The 23,414-nt window shown below is 29.8% G+C and overlaps 1 protein-coding gene and 1 long non-coding RNA gene across 4 annotated transcripts in view; one reads left to right on the top strand and one right to left on the bottom strand.

Moving 5' to 3' along the window:
* Positions 1-23,414, top strand: part of LOC136796398 (uncharacterized) — a 228,557-nt gene that overhangs the window by 90,404 nt on the left and 114,739 nt on the right. The gene's annotated exons all lie outside the window — the stretch shown is intronic.
* The window catches only part of LOC106678144 (carboxypeptidase D), a 184,728-nt gene that overhangs the window by 104,262 nt on the left and 57,052 nt on the right, over positions 1-23,414 (bottom strand). For 2 of the 3 annotated variants that reach the window (XM_014416488.2, XM_014416490.2), the window contains exon 1: positions 20,013-20,102. The exons of the other annotated variant lie outside the window; for it this stretch is intronic. In XM_014416488.2, the coding sequence (XP_014271974.1) occupies positions 20,013-20,020 (8 nt within the window). In that variant the 5' untranslated portion in view covers positions 20,021-20,102. Of the gene's footprint in view, positions 1-20,012; positions 20,103-23,414 lie in introns of those variants that run through there. 3 annotated transcript variants of the gene reach the window in all.

The raw sequence follows: 23,414 nt of genomic DNA, 5'->3' as shown, positions 1-23,414 counted from the left end.
AGAAAAATATATCGATATTTATATTCTATTGATGTTCCCAAAACATCGTAATATCGATATTAAAATTTGTCAACCGAAAACCGATATTTAAAATAAAATAAAAACTCTCGGAATTTGGAAATAGGTATTAAGAAATATTGATGTTTTTTATATATAAAAATAATTGACCGTATTAATTCAAATTACGAAGAAGGTGGTCAGGGGTGCGGCCACAAAAAACAAAAAATAGTTAACTAAAAATTTACCCACGTTTCGCCCACTTTGCAGAGATTCATCAGGGCTGTTTCAGATGAGATATTTCGGAAAACCTACCTCAACTGATTAGATTCCTTCAAAAGAAAATATTCTTCATAAATAGATATTTTTCTTCGATATTAGATATTATATTATCTATATTTGTTTATTGATGTCTTAATAGCGATGTTATTGTTTAAACGAATTAATTTAAAATAATGACTTTTATCCAAATTTAGATATAGCTTATATGTGATTACTTTTTAAGAAAATAGAAAAGACAAGTTATAATAGTTCAGTGAGAATTATTATAATATTAAAAAGTTATAGACATTATAAAATGTCCTAAAATTGATTAATAAATTGGTTTTAAATTTTAACTTTTTTTTTTTTATTTTTACTATAATTTTCGTGTTGTGAAGTTAGTTCGAAAATCTTATGTTTTTAAATTCTTGGCGGAGAAATGAGAAGGCTGAACAACTTTTATTTGTTACCTTTCCATTTCTGAGACGGTGTTTATTTTACAAGTGACCAACCTATTCCAACCAGTTTGGGATTTTCGCGTTTTCATTCCGTGGTACTCGAAATAAAAGCCAACCTGCCTAGGTTGGAATCGAACCGTGGCTTAATTGGCTTACAGTTGATCGTGCGGATTTGGTTTTGGATTTTGGGTGGACAGATCTGTGCTCATAGCATTAGGTAGTATTGGCATCGAACTATGTTATTTATCTATCATTTTGTTTTTCTTTTAATTTGTTATTTTTCCTATTTAGTATAACTGTACCTTGGAGGTTAATGACACTAGATTTGTGTAATTTTGTAATAAACATATTACAATATATAATAATTATATTATACAGGGTATTGAGTATAATTAGTTATTAATGTTTTAAATAAAATAAAATAAAATATTATTGGTCTAATACCAAAAGAAAAGTAAACTAAAATCCTCCAAACCACTTGTGTAGGAGTTAAAAAATCTGGATTTGGAATATATGTTTTAAAAACTCCAGTCTTATAAATATTAAATGATAATAAATTTGAAAAATGTCAAGTATTGATAAACACTCTATAAACAGTTTTAAAGCTCCATATCGTTAAAATTACCTACTACGTAGAAAAAACTAATAGAACACTATTTAAAGTAGAGTAAACTGAATAAAATATGAGCCCTGACAGAGCTGTTTATAAGTGCAATGATTTTATTTGTAATTCTTTGGATAAAATTTCATATGTGAATATAAGAAAAAACTACTACTATGAAGATAAATGTTAGAAACCAATTTATTTAGATTGCTGGAAGACATCTGTACCAACGGTTCCCGAGATATAGATTTTCATAAATCAACAATTTTGTCCGAACAACTAGAAATCAGCATTTTGGCAATTATCATAAAAATTACCACTCTTATGAGGATAAACATCATTATTTAATTGTACATTCAACTAGCTTTAATTCAAGTGCTATAGAAATTTCTACGTCCTACGGTTCCTGATATATAGATTTCCCATGATACTTGCAATAATTCACCAAATACTGATATTTCAGTAGATTTTTTCATGAAATGATACTTGAAAAAACTGTATCTCGATAACTGTTGAATGTAAACAGCTCTGGTAGGGATCATATTTTAGTAAATTCACTCAGCTTTAATCGATGTTTTATTAGGTTTTATAGTGTTGTGGGTAGTTAATCGATGTTTTATTAGGTTTTATAGTGTTGTGGGTAGTTAATCGATGTTTTATTAGGTTTTATAGTGTTGTGGGTAGTTTCAAAGATATGGAGCTCCAATTGAAAAATTAATTTTTGAATCATAATGAAACAGCCACCATTTTGTATTCCCCCATACTATACTTGGCAGATTCATCAATTTTGTAATCATACGTATTTCTCATTAAAGTAATGAAACACTGAGGTGAAATAATTCACCTTTTTTCCACCAGGCCGTTTTTTTTTCTTTTTTAGGCGGATGCGTAAAAATTGTTTTCCCTTTTCTGTTAGTTATTAACTAAATTCTTTCATAGTTCATATTTATCCGTTTATATTACTACTAAAAATAGAATCATATAAAAATTTTTTTTTTTTTTTAAATTAAACAAATTTTTTTTACCGAAAAGATTCGGTTATTTGGACTCAGTAGACCTCCCTGGTTGAATTCGAAATTTAATCTTACTATATATTCCACATATAAGGAAAAAATCCCTCTTAGCCAGTGGCTCCTCGGCCAATATTGTAAACCCCGCCTTCAGCGGATCTAGCTTAACCCCTTATAATACCATATGGCAAAGGAAGGGCACTAATTACGTATGTATATATTTAGATATGTATTAAAATGTTATTTATCTATTTAATAAAGGAGGTAAGAAGAAAAAAAAAAAAGTGAAAGTAAACATTTGTATTCCTTAAAGTTCGGATGAATTATTTATAAGATTCAATAAAACCAATATTGAATTTGAAGGTTTACTATGGTAGAGGGACAGAATGAATTTTTTCCTAAATTTCATACATAGAGAGGGGACGGGTTTTGGTACTACATTACATTACAAGTAGGGTATTGGACAGCGGGTTGTATGAGATTGATGAAAAGCGGGAGGGGTCGACCCGAATTCGTGGGCCAGGATTTGTGGTCCATGGATTTCCTCTTTATTAATGTGGCCATCAGTGTCTGTCAAAGGAACGGTTCTGCCAACTTATGTCTTCCATTCTGCCCCTTTGTCCTGTTCGCTTAGCTCAGCAAAGTCCGCCCCAAATTCACTAATCCAAGGTGCAAATAAGAAACAAAAGCATTTTAAATACAAATTGTCAATAAACGATAATAAATTATTTTAAAATGTTGTAAATTATTGCGATATAAACTACTAGGTGGAATCGGTATATCGCTGGTTAAACAGGAGTCCAGGTTAGTCCGGCGTTGATTAAAAAAAAAAGCTGTGCTAATATCACTCATTCCTTAAATAAAAATTAAACCACGATACAAAACTTAATATATACCTATGTGAAATGTACATTTACGGAAATATATGATAATGTTAAATTTACTGGAGTGATAATAATATGAATGAAAAAAAAATATCTTTAGATCCAGTATATGATCTATTGAATATAGTGAGTGAATTTAAGTTTGTTATAAGAATAAATTCAAGAAGTATCATTTAAAAAAAAAAATTACCGTGTTTTTGTCTGTATATACCACTTTTCCTAAAAATTGTTATAACCTCAATAAGATGTATTGGATGAGAAAGTGGTGTATCTCTGAGATAAATTAAATTAATTTAGGTAAAATTAAGTGCTTATACTTACATTATTAGTTTTTTTTTTTTTTAAATAGAAATTTCTTTTTGTTTGTTTACCTCCAATAGGGCCATTTTTGGCATTCAGAAGAGGAAAGTTATCCCACAGGTTACTAACTTATTCTAAGGATCGTCAAAAAATAAAAGTCAACCCCGCTCAGATGTCTTATTAAGATTATTTTAACACACTCGGCTACAATATTATTATTACCCCTAACTTGTCCTTAATAGAAGCTTTAATAATGGTGTACAAAGCATTATTTGAATCGATTAAGATAGAATGTTATAGAGATATAGGATTGAATGCAATGGTGTTAGTCCTTGTTATATTTATTAAAACTTGTAAATCTGCAATATCGAATATTAAGAACAATAACCCACCGCAATAATAAAGCGGAAAATAGTCGGTCCTTTACCACCTAAACTCTTTTATTTTTAAGGAATTATCTTAAAATTTATAGATAACAATTTATTTAGAAAAGAAATAATACATATAAAAAAATTAAATTTATCGAACCTCCCTTTAACAATAAATTTGGTAAACGTTCATTAAACTATATCGTATCATATCTCTTCAATTGCTTACAAGAAGAACTAATAAATAAATCAACCACAAATAAAACTAAAATAGAAATATTTGACAGGGTGCTTTCTTATTTCTATGATTCCCAATAATTGATTTTGATTCACCAAATAACCATATCTGTCTGTTTTTTTCTTAACTCCACATAATTATTCATTATATAACGATTATAATTAGCTATGTACGTGTGTGTTTAGTAATATATATATTTATATATTACTGGATTCTTATTTTTATCATATTGTGTATCATCTGGTTTTATTCTCATTATTATATTAATTCACTGATTCTAAATTTTCAGCATTATTATTCATGTAAAAGTCCTTTTTGTTATTTTTATTATTATTATTTTTAGTTTAATTTGTTTAATAATTATTATTTTATTTTTTACTTTATTTTCATTTTAGTTGTTCTTAATTTAATTATTAGTTGTATCACTTGTGATCAATTCATATTATTGTTATCTACCTTAAAACTGTAAAGCCTCCAACGCTCTAATAGTCAAAACTGTAATATCTACATTTCACTCATGTCTCTCATTTATATGTGTTATTCAGGCACCGATCGATAGATGTCATCCGGTCGGACCATATTGGATATAATTTTTTAAATGAATAAAAAAAAAAAATGTTTTAAATCAAAATATTGTGATATTATTTAGAACACCAGTTTAGCACGTGACAACGCTGTCATGAGCTATCAGTAGATATCTAATATAGCAGTAGAGAATATGTGCTATAGTTCACACGTACCTTATTTTTTCATTACTATTACAGTTAGTCCTTAATTAAAGGTTGTTAAGATACAGTGATAAATTGAAGTTTAAGGTACATTTAATAAGTGAATTTTAATTATTAAATTTTTGATCATATTTTAGTGTTATTAGTAATCCTTTTTCATAGCGCTGAACAATACACAAAACTGAGAAAGGTCTTTATTTAAACTTTTTTTATAAACAAGATGTAGGGTTGAATTGATATCTACTCAATTCAAATAAGAAGGAACTTGAGCCCAAAATACATCACGGTCCTGTCCAATCGCTTTATTTTTTTTTTATTTTTATAAAATAAAATACCTATTATTTGGCTTTACAGTGAATGTCGAATACTTTTTCTTTAAAAAAAATTGATCCCAAAAATCCCCCATAACTGTGAAAAAGACCTCTATAATGTATTTATTTAGGATTAATCTTGGCCAGTTGAGGTTGAATGAGTGATAAAATGTGGATTTATTTGTTTTAGTCGTTTTCTGTTCAAATGATGCCTGAATCGGCGGAACGTTAAACAACCTTTGTTTCCTATTACTTGAATTGTTATTTTCTACTTAAAAAAAAAAAACATTAGTTTGAAATAAAATGGAAAAGTTCTTCGATTAGGAATAGTTGGCTTCTTAATTGCAGTTTTAGTTTTGCCTGCTTCGTTGCATGACTCCAAGTTGAGATCGACAGAAATAGGTTTCCACAAACTTCGACTAATGATGATTTCCTGCAGATAAGTTTAATTCGAAAATGGATGAAAATCTCTCGCGATTACCTGAAAGTTTAAATTAAACTCATCAATTAGAAATTTATTTTGTTAATGTACAGTATATTACGACGATACTGAGTAAAGATTTGAACACGGAAATAGCTGTCCGATTTTATAAACGTAAAGCAGTTTTTGAAGATCTAGACATAATTCCGGTTATCAAATAACTACTTTATTAAGGTGAAGATGTGAGAATGAAGAAGTTGACTGTAGATTAATAATTGGAGAAGACGTGGGTGTGGTCAGTAAGAAGAACATAAATAAACAAAAATAATTTATTCATGCCAACGTTTCGACCTGAGTGTCAGGTCTCCATCATAGAGTGTAGGAAAGAAGTCTTAACTAAAACGCACCCTAAAACACTCAGTTTATGAATAAATTTATGCTCTTCTTACTGACCGCACCCCCCGACCGTCTTCTTTAATTAACTACTTTATTATTTTTTTTGGTTTTTTACTTTTAAAAAATTAAATTTTGATTCAAAAGCTTCATTCTGTATAATGTTTGCTTTTGCTAGAACTAGAACTATATTTCGCATTTTAATTGAAATGTAAAATTTTTTTGTTGTTAGGAAATAATTTATCGGCTGAATAGCTAAAAAAATAAGAAATAAAGTTAAGATAAAATGTGATTTAATTTAGCACATTACTGGAAAAGCATACATTTTATGTAAAATTATGTTTGTGTGCATAATCATTTGGAAATTAATTTCGTTATCTAAAATACAATATAAAACATACTCTACCCAACGGAACTTAGAAATTTATTTAACTTTTATTAGTTTTTCGAACAATTCGGATTGCAGGAGTATTCTAGTTACTTATTTAAAATACAATAAATTCGTCTACAACACTAAACTATAAGAAAACCTTTATAGGACTAATATTAGTGATGATACAATAGGTTGGGGAAAAATAAATCCATTATTTTTACCTGAAATTCAAGGCTTTATCTAACATGTTTCGTATTGTCCGATTTGGGTCAAATATGCACCGTTTTGTTCTATGATTTGCTGCGCTTTTAAAGGTAGCATCATAATACCCCTCTCATAGAAGTCTTCGTTCCTATTCCTGAAAAACTCTAGTAACCAATTTTCACGGTCTTCTCTTGATGCCAATTTCTTACCACCAGGAAAGTTTTGCAATGCAAGAAAAAGATGATAATCGCTTGGTGCCAGGTCTGGACTAAATGGTGGATGCATTTTGTTGACTTCCATCTTTAACACCCTGTAACTCACAATTGAATGGACCAATCAAAGGACAGCAAATAATTTTTTTAAGTGCGAAATGTCACATTGACAACGAGCATAAATCTAGAAATGGTCTGATTTTCATTTCCGAGATATCGATCGCTACGGCCGTCTACCGAAAAAAAATATGGATTTCTTTTTCCCCAACCTAATATATGTATGTAAAGTTATAAACACTAGGGTGGATAAACTGACGTTCACTAATAATGACCGTGGTATGAACATATATCCGATATAAATTTCCTAACATTAATAATGAATGGAATCCCCATAACGGCCATGTCCATTAATGAGAGGCCATTAAAATAATATAACTGGCTCATTAAGTTCGCCCTCATTCATCGTAAGTTATGAATGGCAGCGTAGCGGTTGCGCCACCAATTGTGACCGTCACATTACGGTAACCTCATCGCTACGTGACGCCCATACGGACATCTCAATTAGTTTAGGCTCCGTTATATCGCATAATATATTCAAGGGGGAACATTTGATGACGTATATTATGTTAGGTTTCTGGAATTCATTTATAATTTTATTTTATTTAAAATAACTTATAGCTATTAAATATCTGGTATGTTCAATCAGACGACTTTCATTACCGTCTTAGCTAACCCCAGTGGCAAATTTTTTAGGTGTATCGTCACTGTCATTAGAGCAATCGTAATGTTCATTTTGTTTGATTTGTGAAAAATTTAATTATGTTTCAAGTGTTTCGGATGATTTTTCGAGTTGTTCGAATTTCCCAGGGAATGTTGGTGGACTATGATATTTAAAATTTGGGTACAAACTTCAATACGCTTTTACAAAATTGTTTTTTTTTTCCTTTTGTAGTAAATTAAATTTATCTATCTCCATAAATCGAAGAGAATTGAGCATAGGAAACCTCTAATCGGTCTCCATTAGGAAACAAATTGGTTTGTCTTAATTGCGAATTTCGAGGATCGTCGTAACCTGTGACTTTAGAGATAAGTCTACAAATAAATTATTAATTTGGCCGGTTATTAATGAACATTATTATTATTATTGAGGAGAGGAGTCATTTATTACAAATTTACTAAATTTCTAATTTAGTTTTTACTCGATCTACATGACAGTAATAAGGCCAATCTGGACATATGGAGTTGAGCTTTGGGGCTCCACTAAACCTTCGAATTCCTCTCGTATTCAATCCTTACAATCCAAAATCCTTCGTAAAATCCTCAATGCCCCTTTGTCACAAGTAAAATCATACATAAAGACCTTAATGTTCCCTATGTAAACAATCTAGCCCGAACCAGATATCACTCCTTCCATTATAAACTCTCTAGTTTCTAATCTTGCATCCTCTCCCAATCCTGACAATCCTCCGAGGCGCCTGAAAAGAAGATGGCTACGATACCAGCTAATGTAAAATGTCATTAGAGTGGTACCAATGGGTAGTTTATCTAAACGCCTGTAACACTACAATTTAACTTAAATCAGATTTACTAAATGTATTATAATGTACAGTTGTAAATAGCAATAAATAAATATTTTTAAAAAATAATAATAATAAAAAAGAAAAAGTTTTTACTCATTGAATTTAGCATTTACTCCTCAATATTATCATTATTTTTTATTGAAAATAATTAATGAAAATTAATAATTAGAATTATCTTGTATTGTAATAATAATAAAACACGGATTGACATAGTTTTTTAATATTCAAACTAAAATAATTTTTTTCATGTTTTGTAATAATTTAAAAACGAATAGAAAGGGTGTATTTTAAAATAAAAAGTACCACAATATTTCATGTAAAAATGTAAATCATTATTTAGATGTTTGTTTGCTTCTAGAGTCACTTAGCTAAATATGAAAGTCCCTGTTTTTTTTATTCGCCGGCCGTGCACTGCCTCCATTTCTAGCACTTCCGCTGACCCGATTTTCCCTTTGTTTCCGAAAAAAAAAATAATAAATATGTCCTCGATTCCGATGCTAAGAGGAAGTATTTATTTTTTAAACGTGAAATGTAAACATTGAGGCAGCTGGTTTTCTTCTATTTATTGAAATTAGCTAGTTTCTATTAGGCAAGTGGACTCATTTTTGGCAATACATGGGGCTTTGAATATTTTCCACTGAATTACTTAATATGGGACAATAGCACTAGGTTGAAATTTAAGCTATTCCATTGAAATGGTTTTGTTCGTCGTTGATGTTATGAAACTTGTAAATTGAAATAGGAAATAGTCTTATAGGAAGGAACTAAATTAAACCTTTTTTTTTTCGTACCATTCATTAAAATAGAATTTGTGCTTCGTACATTTATAATACCTTTCATGTATTGTATATAATTCACTGAGTCTTTCCCCTTTAATTGCCTTGTGGGATTATAAGGTGTTGAAGGTGCCTTCTCTCTCCGTTTTAAGCAAATATTTCAATAGTGATATAGGACCGTTGCTCCCAGGGGGTCTTAGTGGGAAGGACAAAGCCTTTTTTGTGTTATGATCTCCTGTTGTGAGATTGTGACATGTTGTACATCGACCAACCTGGAGGGCGGGAGTGGACGCTCTCACGCCGTTTTCCAATTTCTTTTTAAATATTTAATTATCTTAAAGTCTCCTCTTTTCTTTGAAATTAAACTTTATAATTTTTATTTTTTATAAATATATTTTTGGAGGGCGGGTAAAAAGAATTTTATATGGTGTAGATTCAACAGCATGTTTCAAAACGTTCAACAGTGTAAAATATTTTGAAATTGAAACAGTTCTACTAAATCATTTATTTTGTTGTTAAAATTAAATGATTTCTCTAAGGAAGGCGGTTAGATTATTATTATTAATCTATTTCTGTCATTTATTGCCTTTTTACTTTTACCGCCTTCCCGAGATATAATGATAAATCTCAATGAAGAGTAGCCATAGCGTCTCATTTTATTGTCGTGCAACCCTTTGCAGCATATAATTGTTTTCCTAGTTCGTACATTTTCGAACGTGTAAGCGTCTTTTAACCCTTTCACTACCAATTATGAAATAATAATGAGAAAACAAAAAGCCTTGAAATCTCTAAATGTGGTCTTCAGATTGAGAAATGTGAGTTTTTGCATTTTTTTTTTGTCCGAAAATGTTTTTTCATCGAAGTAGAAGAGGGCAAGGTGTCCTATTGGTGCGAGGAAGCTCACCCCATTTCCCGCAGTTACTTTACTCTACAGACAGTTCGATAAAATAAATGTTTTAGGAGGTGCAGAAATTGAAAATGATATCAAGGTTAAGATCGGGTATAAATTTATTTTAAATTTTTTGATTAACATATTAGGGTCTTTTTTACATATTTTCGTAGATACAGAAAACAAAAACGCTATGGATTTTAAGATCGGGCACTTTAACTTAAATATATTTTGATAACTCTTTTCTTTCTATTAGATTCTATGTATAAAACATGCATTGCTTGTACCAAAATGTATATTTTATGTAATGTATATATTTCACAAACCCATATGTGTTCTCTTCCTACCCTCCATTCATCCTTCCTGTAAAAACCATTCTTCCTATATAGATTTTTTTATGGTCAATTTTGATTATTCACTGACTATGAAAAATGAAATATTTTCAAAACAGATAAAAATATAATTATGTAAAAATCAGTGACCGTGTGTGAATTTGAAGATGGTCTGCGGTCAAGAAGAACTGTAGTTTTCAACCATTTATTGATTGCCGACGTTTTGAACTACTATGTAGGTTCTTTTAATCAATAACTAGTTTATAATTTACCAGGTCTTTTTTTTTTTTTTTTCTACTAAAGTGTTTTTTCTATTAATGTATGATATTTGTAATACTATATCTTTTTTTAATATAAGTTTGTTATATTATCTTTTATATAACTTTCTATTCTTATCACGCTTAACAATGTTTTTATCTTCTTCTAGTTGGTCCTTAGGAAACCGTGCAATGCAGCGCGAAATTGGTTGCTAATAAATTATTTGATGTTATGTTTTCTCGATTCTTAACCGCCACCCGGACCATCTTCTCAAAATTAATTACATTGTTTAACTAATAATCATACAATGAAATGCCACCCAGATATTGAAGAGAAAGGGAGGTGACAGTTCCCTGTCGTGGTTATTGTTAAACACGAATTTTGAAGGTGATTGTATCCCAGTTCTTTCCAGCAATGATTAGGTCATGCAAGATAAACTATCTTTTTATTCTTAACCTCTCAAAATGCTAAATGTATAGCTCCGGTATGATTATCCTGCCTATCCATTTATTTTTAGTTCTTCCGCATGGTCTGTTGTCAGCTGCTGCGGGGGCTGTGGATTGTATTGAATTCTGATGGATGGGGCCTCCTCGAATCGTTAAGTACTGACAGATGATTTTCCTCAAGTAATTCCTCATTTTTCTTTTTCCTCCATATTTTTTCATGCCGTCGCTGCTGTTATCTTACGGAGTATATTACTTTCAAATCCCTCTATCTTTCTTTTTATGATTACTGTTAGAAACGATTGCGGGTGATTCTTAGGGGAACGATCATGATCAATAAGTGTTATAAAAAAAGTTGAGGTTATGCAACATTTGTTTTTTTTTTCTATTTTTGCATGTTATTTAACATAGAAAAATAACAAAACAATATGTTTGAGATCAAAACCATTTTCTAAGTTGAACATAAAATCGTTTTAATCAATGGATCTATAGATAACATTAAGAGTAACACACCTACCTGGCTAAGTATGTGACAAGGCGTGAAAACTAATGTCTGACATGGTAACATCAATTCTAGTACTTAAATAAAAGTATATAATACTTCTACGGAACGGTCCAGACAACTTAGAAGTCTCATAATTGATATTTAAAAAGCCTACTAAAAAACAAAGTTCCTACGCTCTTGCTTAGCATTAGCAGTCGAATAAAATGGTAATAAAAGAAAACATAAATTATTGTAATAGCGAAGCACGTAAGGATATAATAATATATCCTATCTGCCTGAAGTCCTTTCTGCAATGCTTGCTGTAATTCTAAGCCTGGAGATCATGAAGGAAAGGTTATCCCAAGACAGGAGAGATGTAGAGAGAACTTATTTTTCATTCATAGGATGGACATATTTTTTATACACAAAATGCTTAGAAACCACGGTAATAAGACAACTTTTTTTCAAAGTTTTTCAAATTCAGATACAAGCGATCTCTGCAGCTCGAAAAGAGTTCTCTTTGAGAAAAATTGAAGATCATCAATGTCAGCGTCCACTGAGAACTAGAATATTCAGGTTTGGTTAAGTCTACTAAATTAATTGGCTTTTAGTAAGTCGCATCTGATATACAAAACCGATTAGACTGATAATATCCAGACATTATATTAAAATTAAATATTGTATACGTTTTATAAATATACGTATATATATATTTCCCATATATATATATAATATTTCCCATATATATAAATATATATTTCCCATAAAACTGCTAAGATATACTGAAGGCGCGCTCACAATCCGGAGACAGTATTAACGGTTCCCCAGGCTGTGGATGCTTCCAGTTCCGTTAAATGACGTGTGGGTTAGGGCCGCCATTCGCCTTTCTTCAACAACTTTCAACTTCACCCGTAAACTTCCGTTGTAAAGAAGTTTATACATGATCTAGTTAGAACAAATGGCGTGGTTCGGAAAATTTATATATAAAATTACTCGTATGTTACTAATATTTTATCTATAAAAATATACCCTTCAAAAGCATAAAACTAAATTTTAAAAAACATAGTATATTTGAATAAAAACCCGTTAAATCCGTTTCAAACTAAAATTTATGATACGGCCTTAAAATCAAAACTCAGAAATAAATCTTTAGTTTCATGCTTGAGTAAAATTCCACGAAAGATGAAAAAAATACAATAATCTACTCAAAAGATTATATCGAAATCTTTTAGGAGTTCAAAATGGCCTTCGATTTACATTAAAAGTGGGTTTTGCATTTTTTTCGAGACTTTTGCATTTTTGATCTAGCTATAGGAGTCAGAAGGAGTCTGAAACTTATATCTCAGCTTCCTTAGAGTACAAATTATAGGGAAAAACGCAAATATACAGTATTTTGATACTTATCTATTCATTTTTTTTTTTTTAAAGTAGATAAATTTTTATTGGAAACACTTAGGATTTAATAGCTAACGCAATTTGAGGCTTTCATCATCGAGGAAAATAATTACTACAACATATAAGAGTATAATAAAAATGAATACAATTATTTTGTACACAAAATCTATGAGCATTTTTTTTTAACTTATTCTCCTGAAAAAAGAATTAGTCCAATACATCTTGACTAAAATAAATCAAAATTATGTACATAACATATTTATTGGTTATAAATTATTTTTAATTAATTTAATATTACAATTTATTGAGTCTACTTAGTTCATATACTTATAACCCTGGTTCCTGAAAATCCATGCAACATTGCTGTAAAAGCAACTAAAGAAGTACAAAATGTTCTTTTATAACACAGAATATATTTATATTTGTAATGGATAAAATAAGTTTAAACCAATAGATGACTAATTCAATATTTAAATCATTTACGATTAAAGGAATATGGTCCGGGTGCGGTCAAGAAAAACTCAAATAGTAGAAATATACTAATTTAATGAGCCTAAATAGTAGAAATATACTAATTTAATGAGCCAAATAGTAGAAATATACTAATTTAATGAGCCTATTTTTCTTGTACCGCCTATTAATGAGCCTATTTTTCTTAATAGCCTGTTTTTCTTGACCGCACCCGGACCATATTCCTTTCATCTTCACACACGGTCAATCAATAATCTTCCATTAAATCATTTACTGTTTTAATAACCCGTTATTTATTGAGAATCTGAAAGGAATTGGCAGCAAAATTGAAAATCACGACTGTTTTGATTCCAACCGATCGTGCAATGATGAAGTTACAATCTCTCAAGATCATAATACTAAAAGTAATTTAAGGGAATCTTCTACTCACTATTAGTAAATTTTTCCAAGATGAGATAAGCCTGGTTTTTATCATGCAATATTGGGAGCGGGATGGAAGGAAACATTCCCTTCTAATTTTGTTTATTATTATTATTAGTGTTATGTTATCTCCTTGAGAGACTGCAGTGAGAACATTTCATAACAGAAATTGAAAATACCGGGAGCTTATCGACTGAATCTTGGTTAAGCCTCCCATGACCAGCACCCCACCAGAATGCACCTATCATCTTCCCTTGAAAACAAAGATACAATGACCCTCGCCCAAAACTACGCCTCTAAAACTGATGTCGTCGATATGTTGGACACTGATCTACTAGATGACCATGTGTTTTACTTTACAATTAAATTAAAAATTAAATCTGTACCGCTACAACCCATGAAGGGTCAGGGGTTCAGTACTTTGTAGGAGAGTACTGTTAGTAGACCAACGGTTGTGCAAGGAAATGTCAAAATCACTCTCGATCGCCAGATTTTTAACTAATTAGCCGGATTCGAACCCGAGTTCTTGATATTAGTAGCAATTCTTATCACTGATCGCGACCCGCTCCCACATTCCTTTACAACATTCTATCTTATTATTTTACTGTGTTTATAGTACTCGCATTTTGTATCAATAATTAATTTTCAATAATTTTTCGTTTAATTTTATGCTTTATTTTGTGCGTTGGTGATATAAAGCCAAAGCTTAAGCCATTTAAGATTCTTTACTCTGCGAAAATTATGATTGCTCGATGCTAAGATATTTATTTAACAAAAAAAAACTGAATTTGAAAAATATTTTATCAAAATTAAATTTAAGTTCATAGAATAGACTTCTACATTGCTTATTGATCCCTCAGTTTTTTTTTATTACTAAAAAAAATATATCTTTTTCATTTATTTTAATTTCGTCCGACAATGTTTTTTTTTTATGTTTCAATATCATATCCAAATCTATCATTTAATATTTATCTTTACTGTCAATTACATATACATTTGTAACTAATACGTTTAGGAAGATAAAAAATGGTGAGTTTATCAGTGAGAATAATTTTATTTTCCAAAGTTCACTATTAATATTCTCAACGGTGTCATCACAGCAAATTTCTTAATAAGCATATTGTTAATTTTCTGTTGAATTTACATTGTTTTATACAGAAACTTAAATACTTGCCATTTTCGTGTTATAATTCAAAAAAGATATTTATTATTTATTACAATTACTTAGAAGGTCTTTATTTTATAAATTGTAATAAGAATAATCATTAATAAGCTTACCCCTGCGAGAACTCTGGTATTAGATATGTTTCCTACTTCTCTTTAATTCATTGGAAATATAAGCGATATAATTCATATATAACAGTCTAATATCATCAAGGAAGTCTTTAAGACACACAAAGGAAGTCTTTAAGACACACAATTGGTAATGCTGCACTTACTCTATAATGAATATCTTAAAGTAACATTTTGCGTAATAAGTAATTACGTTACTCCACTAGAAAATATCACTTCAGTTAAATAGTTAAGATTCAGCTATTCGTAAACTTATAGTTTGCTCGCTGAGAGCTAGAACGTACATGAACGGATATTTTTGGTGCAAACTTTTGGGTCTGAATAATTTGACATGGAAATTGGTTGAGTCGTTAGATAAAAAAAAAAAAAAGTTAAATATTAAGAAACAGAATAACCAAACATATTTATCTAATAAAAAAAATACATATATTTGTCCAACTTGCTATAATTTTCTGTTTAAAACGTCAGATAACTAAGTCTACCAAGGAGGGCGGTTTGCAATTTCAGGCGCTTTTTAAATATTGTTCCATTAAACTCCATCTTAAAGTCTTCTCTTTCCGTTCTAAGCAAATATTTCAAAAGTGATATCGGACCGTCGTTACCACGGGGTCTTAGTTGGGCGGGTCGTCCGGGAAGGATAGCTTCGACCAACCTACTCGCTGTTATTGTGTGTTTGATAATTCTGATAAGTAAGTCTTTCTGGATAAGTAATTAATTAATTTTTAGTAGCTTTTGGTTACCTCACATTAAAAACATTTTTCAATGGGTTTCAATTCTTCCCACCACGGAAAATTAGCAACTCTTTTAAATAAAACCAATTTTTTCTGCAGTAATTTTTCAATATTTCAACACGAATTGTCCTAAGCATTCTCGGAATATCAGTGTGTAACATGAGCAATAAAACCTATAAATCGGTTAGGTGTTCAGCTCAAAATATTCTTATTTAAGCACAGACGGACGGAGTTATTCTAATCATTTTCAGGATCTTGAGCTCAACTTTCACGATGTCTAGTCGCAGAATTTGAGTTATTAAAAATAAAAATCGTCTGAGCCGTTAGAACAATCGTCAGTCAAATTACAATAAATACCTAAATATTTTATTTACCCTATTTGTATTTAGTTAGGTAAAATTATCGAGGGGATCTGAAAAACATTAATTTTCACAAATATTTATTGGTGACGATGCCGTAGTTATTTAATGAAGTTAATAACATTTGATTCAATGAATATTGGTCATGCTCCAACGAAAAATTACCCAAAGGGAAGAGAAAAAACGACAAAAATCGGTTCATTTTTGGACTTTAAAACACAGGACCCAACTTAAGTTCTGCAGAAACGTTCTTGGGTATTGATGGTCGTGTCGAAATCTATAAAGCTCAATTCAACGTAGTTAAAAAAATGTATACATTGGCTGTAGCAAAAAATTATAATACCTTTGCAATATTAAATTTTTCTTTTAATGTCTTAATTTTGTTGAAACGTCTATAATATGTTATTAAAAATTTTAATTTGACTTTTACTTAAGCTTTATAAAAACAACATTTCTTCTACTATTACTCCTATTAAAAAAGCTCGCGAAATGTAATTACAATTTTCCAAATCTGATGATTTTTAAGGTCTCACTTTATTAAATAATTGAAGATATTTTATTTTATAATTGAGAAATTTATTTTATGAGATTATTTCAGTACTGTTTCAAATTCGCTGGATTTATTGTTAATGTATAGTATAATATATTAAGATTACCAATGTTTTTGTGTGTGTATTATCTTTAATGCATATAGTTGTATTATTTTTTATCCATCATTATTTTAAGTTTACGTTGTTCAGTACATTATTCGATAATTACATGTCAAAAGGAGATATTACTATGAGCAATTTTCTTTTTAAATTCCTTCACTAAAATAGTTTTTATTCTTTTTAAAAATTTTAGCTTTGATATAAATTTTGATGTGATTGAATTTAGTCGCTGTTATGTTCAAAAATTTTGCAGTTGCTGTTTGTACAAGTTGTAACGTTGTACATTTTTGGTTTCCGAATCGATTGGAAGTTTAAGTATACGGAAGTTATAACAAAAATAATTTTCATAAAATAATAAAAGTTCAATTTTGGACTTTAAAACACAGCACCTAACATAAGATCCGCGGAAATGTTCTTGGGTATTAATGTTCGTGTCGAAATCTATAAAACCCAATTTGAAAAGTCTAGATCCGCCAATTTACGTAAACCGGAGTTCTGAAACCAACCTCTCACGCTTTTGAATGAAATTATCATAGTTTCAGGAAGAATATAAGAATGGAAATTGAGACTCATCATTTCTCTACGAATTTCTCTTTCTTTTATAGTGGGAGTGGCAGATATGTACCTGGATACGAAGTCCAATAACCTGTATCTCAGCTAATAAATGATTTCTATTGCTTTATATTATTTTTAGCAAATTGCATAACCTTCATTACTGCTCTCTAGCTCGTTAACGTTTAAATATAGAGGAAGACGGAGGAGGAATATAGAAGTACGGAATAGAATATAGAAGACGGAAAAGAAATATAGAAGAATAGATAGTCATTTCAAACGAAAATAAAATAAATATATATATGTAAATTTTTGACATGTTTTATGTAAGAAATTTCACTAATTTGAACATTTAACGGATTTTTTTGTTTTCATTTACTGAAATAAGTTATACTATTTTTATTTTTTTTTTTAAATTTAAATCTATCTTATACTATGTATTAATATTAAAAATCACTAGTAATAGGTATTGCTCAAAATTACTATTATAATAACACACAAAAATCATTAGAAACAGGTACAGCTCAAAACGACAGTTATAATAACACCCACGATTTAATATCAAGGAAATTTTAAAGATTCATCTGTTAAAGACTGAACTCAATAAAGGTCAACATAGTTGGAAGTCAAGGTTCAGTTAGTAAAATATCTGCAGGATAGTGACGTTTTGTTTTGATTATTACCAAATCTACAATGCAATATTTACCCTTGAAGTCTTCAGACACGTCAACTGAAGTTTTGAAAGATTTTATTCTGTGTTTAATCGCATATGTGATGGTATTATCGGTCTCTTTTCCGGATCTCAGGAGCGATGGATTTTGACGAATGGTGTAGATTAATTTTTTTATTTTCGGATTCTACGTATATTGAAACTATATATTTTTAAAATTAATATGAGTAGACCGTTATTATGCATAATTCAGTTCGAATGATGATAATAAAAATGTTTATTACACAAAATAATAATAATTAATTAATGTTTTTTTATTATATTCTTAGTACTTGCAATAATATACACAAAGCGCCAGATCATATTTTGAAAAAGTAGGCACTAGTGTAAGTACTATTAAAAATCAAGAAATCAAGAATAGTCATTAGAAATTTAATTAGATTATTTTTAACAGTTATCCAAAACGTTGTTGTGACAGGATTAACAGTTAGGATGCCATTGAAGATCAAACTTAGCAATGACAAAAAATCGAGAAAACCTAACAAAATAGGTTCTATTTGATCATTTGTTTTATATATGAACCTTGATCGAACTCTGTTAATGGTCGCTAAATCTTTTAAAATAATGAATTAATGTTGGGCTTCAATAAATATATAAGAGTTCAAAAATAAGGTAGTCATTAAAAATTTAGTTAGATTAATTATAACAATTATTCAAATGTTTTTGTGACAGGATTGACCGTAAGGATGCTATTGAAGCACAAACTTTACAAACTGAAAAAAAAAAATCCAAAAACCTGAAAAAATAGGTTCTTTTTGTATATGAGCCTTGATCGAATTCCAATTTTTGATGGTTATTAGAACATTTGTTAAACAAGTGTTATATTTTAATGTTCTTCAAACAGAGTAGAAATCATCCCTACTTATGAAATACGTATACTTAATTTTGTAAGCAAGTATCTATTTAAATTTCTTTGCGATATTTTAAGAATTAAATTCCAATCAATCCCAAAAGGTTGTTACTTGTTTAAAAAAATAATGAATAAATAAAACAGATTTTTTTTTTAAAGAGCAAATTATGTTCAATAATTTTAAACAAAAATTATTTCATAACAGTAGAATAGTTTTCCTTCAAAACTGTATAATAACTGTTTTACTGAAAAATAAAGACTATTTGACAAATTAAAATAGTATACCAAAAACTGTTTCACTTTATTTCAAAATTCACAATAAGGCGTTATTTTATTATTATGTTTAATAAAAATTTAACTTATCTGCACGAGATGCGCACGTACCTAAGTTTTAAATAATAACTTTCCATAAGTAGATAATTGGCTATTGTATGAAAACTCCACAGTTAACAGTTAATTTTGATTATGAAAATAAATAATAACTTGAAAATTAATACAAAATAAAACGACAAATTGGACTTTGTACCCATTTTATAAAAAACATATTCCACCCCACGAAACTTAAAAACTTGTTCAACATTTTTGGTTTTTAAAGCAATTCGAAAATTAGAAATTTCCAAAAACTAATAACTTTCCATTAGTGGAAATATTGATAGAAAACTCCCAGTTAACCGTTAATTTTAATTGAAAAAATTAATAACAATTTTGGTACCTGATTTCCAGCTTTTATCAGAAAGCTTACTTTTTCCAACCAAAATCCTAATTTTACTGGACTGGCTTAAAATTAATAAAAGCCAAAACTATATTTTTCCTAATAAACAATCAATTTATTTTATTAGCAAGAAGATAAAACATTGTGTACTGAAAACTGAATTTTTCCCTCCTAGCGTTTCAAAGTAATTTTTCTTTCGTTTTGTTAATATCTCATTCTGTATAGTTTAAAGTTCATTAATACAATTATGATTATTGTCACTTATATAATATCAGTATTGATAGTAAATATCGTCTATGTACGAAGAGACTCTGTAGAAACTCACCGTATCATGTTGACTGTAGCACGGACGAGTCCTCACTGAAGTCTCCTAACGGGACGCACCGCTGAGGAGAGTGGGGAGAGGCGCTCTTCGTCACTGGAATTCGGATTCTCATCTCGTCTACCTCCATAGTAATTCACAGTAATAAATTGGGAGTTTTAGTAACATATAGTTTAGTAATTTCAAAGGTAACTGTAGAATTGGTTTATTTTAGTTTGTTCTTGTGTGATGTAACATTGCCTAAACTTTTTTTTAAAATTTAACATTACTGTATTATACTTTTGTACTACTCTGTACTACTGACAGTAAAAGTCTGTTTTAACTGTATTATTTGGATACAAAATATTTTATTTATTTTTTTCTAAGCCAAGTTCATTTAAATACAATGAATCTTCTTTTAACGATCACCCCTACATAACGGAAAAAATTATAACGGCTTATGGAATTTGAAGCATTTAATATTGTAAGAAACGCACTAAATTAATAATGAATGTTTTACGTCGTGTTCAGACTAAGTCATATGAATAACTAGGGAAATGTTTTTTTAGTCGTGAATTTTTGGTCCTACTCCTCAACCCGTATCTGAGCTGACATATATTTTTTTCCGCCAATTATGTTTTTTTTTTCTACAACTCGAAATATTGCCACTTTGTTAGGCTTTCACGTATGACTCGAAAACTGATAAGATTTAAAAAAAAATCTTTACATAATTAAATTTTCTACATTTCATGTTTGCAACATTGTTCTCTATAATTGCTAAAGAAGGGGCTTTAATAATGGTCAAATACTCAAAATTTGGGTTTAAACTGTTTTCATGACTAATAAATAACTCGAAAAATAAGCATTTTTCAAAAGTAAAAAAAAAAAATTCCTGCAAATTGCTTACATTGGACTAACTAAAGTGTGCATAAAAGTGGCCAACACAAAAAAAAAACTTCTGAAATTTGTAAATTAGTTATTTTCAGACTTATGATGTTCATACAGGGGCACCATCTGACAGAAGAATTTTTTTTAGTAAATATAAGAAATGTACATTATTTTATATTTTTTAATACTGTCCAACTCGGGTTTGTAAATATCGATCTCGAAAATGTTATTCATTCACTTCCACAATGCGGTAAGCCATTTTCAGATATTTAATATAATAAAATTTAGATATCTTTACTTTACAATTATCGTTAATTAAACTTTATATCAACATTCAGTCAGTTCTCCACTTAAATGTATGCCCGTATTAATTCTAATAAACCATTTGTTTTTGGAACTGATGATAAATTAATCAAGACTACTCTTACATCTTAGAACACCCTCATGTTTCAATTTCCTTAAATTATTTTATTATGAAACTGTAAAGATGTTTTTTTATTTTATTTCAAATTTACCTACGTATGCCGAAATCTCCACTCGGATTGGAATCAGAACTAAACAAATTATGATTCATTATCTAACGAACTAAAAGTACAAATATGTTTTATCCTCTTACAGGTGTTGACGTCAGAGATAGCAACTTATATTTGATAAGTATCGATTATTACGTTTATATCACCTGTCCACATGTTCAAATTAATAAAGCTGTCCAATTGTAATTTTCCTGATTTTTTTATTTAATAAATTAGCTTTTTAATCATAAAACTTTGTAGACACTTTCATAAATTTTCCGAGCAGCCTGGCTTCTGTTAGTTTCACTAGATCAAAGGTACGACCCAATAGAAAAGATTCTAATAGTACAATGGTCTTCCTTCACTAGGCCATTCTTTTGGAAGGAATTTTTCTTTAGAGAAAATTGTAGCAATTGTTTTGAAAAATAACTAAATTTCACTCTGCGAAAACGAACAATAACTAAGAAAAATTACTTTTTGAAAATACCTATTCATGATAATGCAATCAGAGAAAACTTACATGAAGTAGGCCCTACAGACACGTTTGCACGTGATTCGCGAAGGAGGTGTACAGGGAAGAGTAACTAATCCTAAGCTTGGTCTGTAAGTTGGCTGGAACGATGAACCCGAGGGGATGGAGAGGGCGAAGCGTGATCTCCCGTTTCGGCGGTCACCCATCCAAGTACTGACTACGCTCTACGTTGCTTAACTTCCATAACCTATTACAGGTGTCATGGCCCTCACTAGGGTATTCATGATCTTTATTTTAACATGCTAAAACGTGTTAAACGAAAAAACTGATATTAAATGGAGAAATATTTCCTTTTTTTTGCCATGTTAAAACAATATAACATATAACATGGTTGAGAGTCTGTTACTTAGGTCTGTTAAATGGAGAATGACGTCATGCAACCAACCAGCTGAGCTCATCATTTTGTTTGTTGTGTTAGGTTACTTGCTCGTATTTGTGTTTTGATTGTGTAAATATTTGTTTAGGATGTTTTTGAAACTAATATAGCAATGGATGATAATAATAATAGTGTAATGACAGTTGTCAATCAGCTCATCTTGATTCTCTCCCTCACAAGTTAAAAGATTAACAAGACAGTCAGTAGTCAAACTTTCACACACCTTCCACTTTTCACTCAATTTAGGCACGTTATAATAAATTAATTTAATTAAAATATAGAAGTAAACAATAACGTGAAGTTTTGGAAGGAAAAGTTATTAAACAAGTTGCTCAGAAATTCCACTAGGAGCTCTTATCCATTTAACATTTAACATTACTTTAATGCTCACAATCCTATACTTATAACATTATACATTTAACACAATACCCCTACTATCTACCACTGGCTCTCTTATATATCCCACTTCAAATGGTATCACTCTGTAGTCAATCGTCCAACTGTCGGAATATCGATAGTCCTAGAAACTTTCTCTACTTTACTATATACTTAGCAATACTAACTAGAATGAGAAGGTAAAACAAACATACTTTATTAAATTAAAATTAATTTGGTTCTTTTAATAACATTTAAATACGCAATAAGATATTGCTTCTATTCCTCAGTAAAATATCCAGACCAACAAATTAACGGTTTATGGAACTTGGTATAACTTGTGCGGGACTTATAGAATTGGCTGTTGATGACGAGAGATGTAACGAGCCGTGGAGGTTCTCGCTTCAACTTCTCGACTCGCATCAGCTGACAATGGACCGTTAATTGTAGTCACCAACTTGGTTGTCTAACGAGGTGCAACTTCAAGTTACATGGAAATCGGTCGTTATCAGGAAAGTTTCTTCAAATGTCTGAATTTTAAAAATATAAATTTATAGTATGGGTTGATTCACTAATTAACTGTCTGTCTATATTGAACATCAGTTTAAGTTTGAAAGATTCAAAACTCTTAAATGTGTAAAACTCATTGGGTTGTAGACTTTCGATGTGACCAATATAGATCTCAATATTCTAAAAAAAAATGTTTTGTTACAACCAAAAGAAAAGCCTATAAATAATTTAAA

The sequence above is a fragment of the Halyomorpha halys genome, unplaced genomic scaffold, assembly GCF_000696795.3.
Source record: "Halyomorpha halys isolate HHAL.00 unplaced genomic scaffold, Hhal_1.1 Scaffold126.1, whole genome shotgun sequence".
Taxonomy (NCBI): domain Eukaryota; kingdom Metazoa; phylum Arthropoda; class Insecta; order Hemiptera; family Pentatomidae; genus Halyomorpha; species Halyomorpha halys.
The sequence above is the reverse complement of the archived record's forward strand: the minus strand, read 5'-3'. Positions and strand labels throughout refer to the sequence as shown.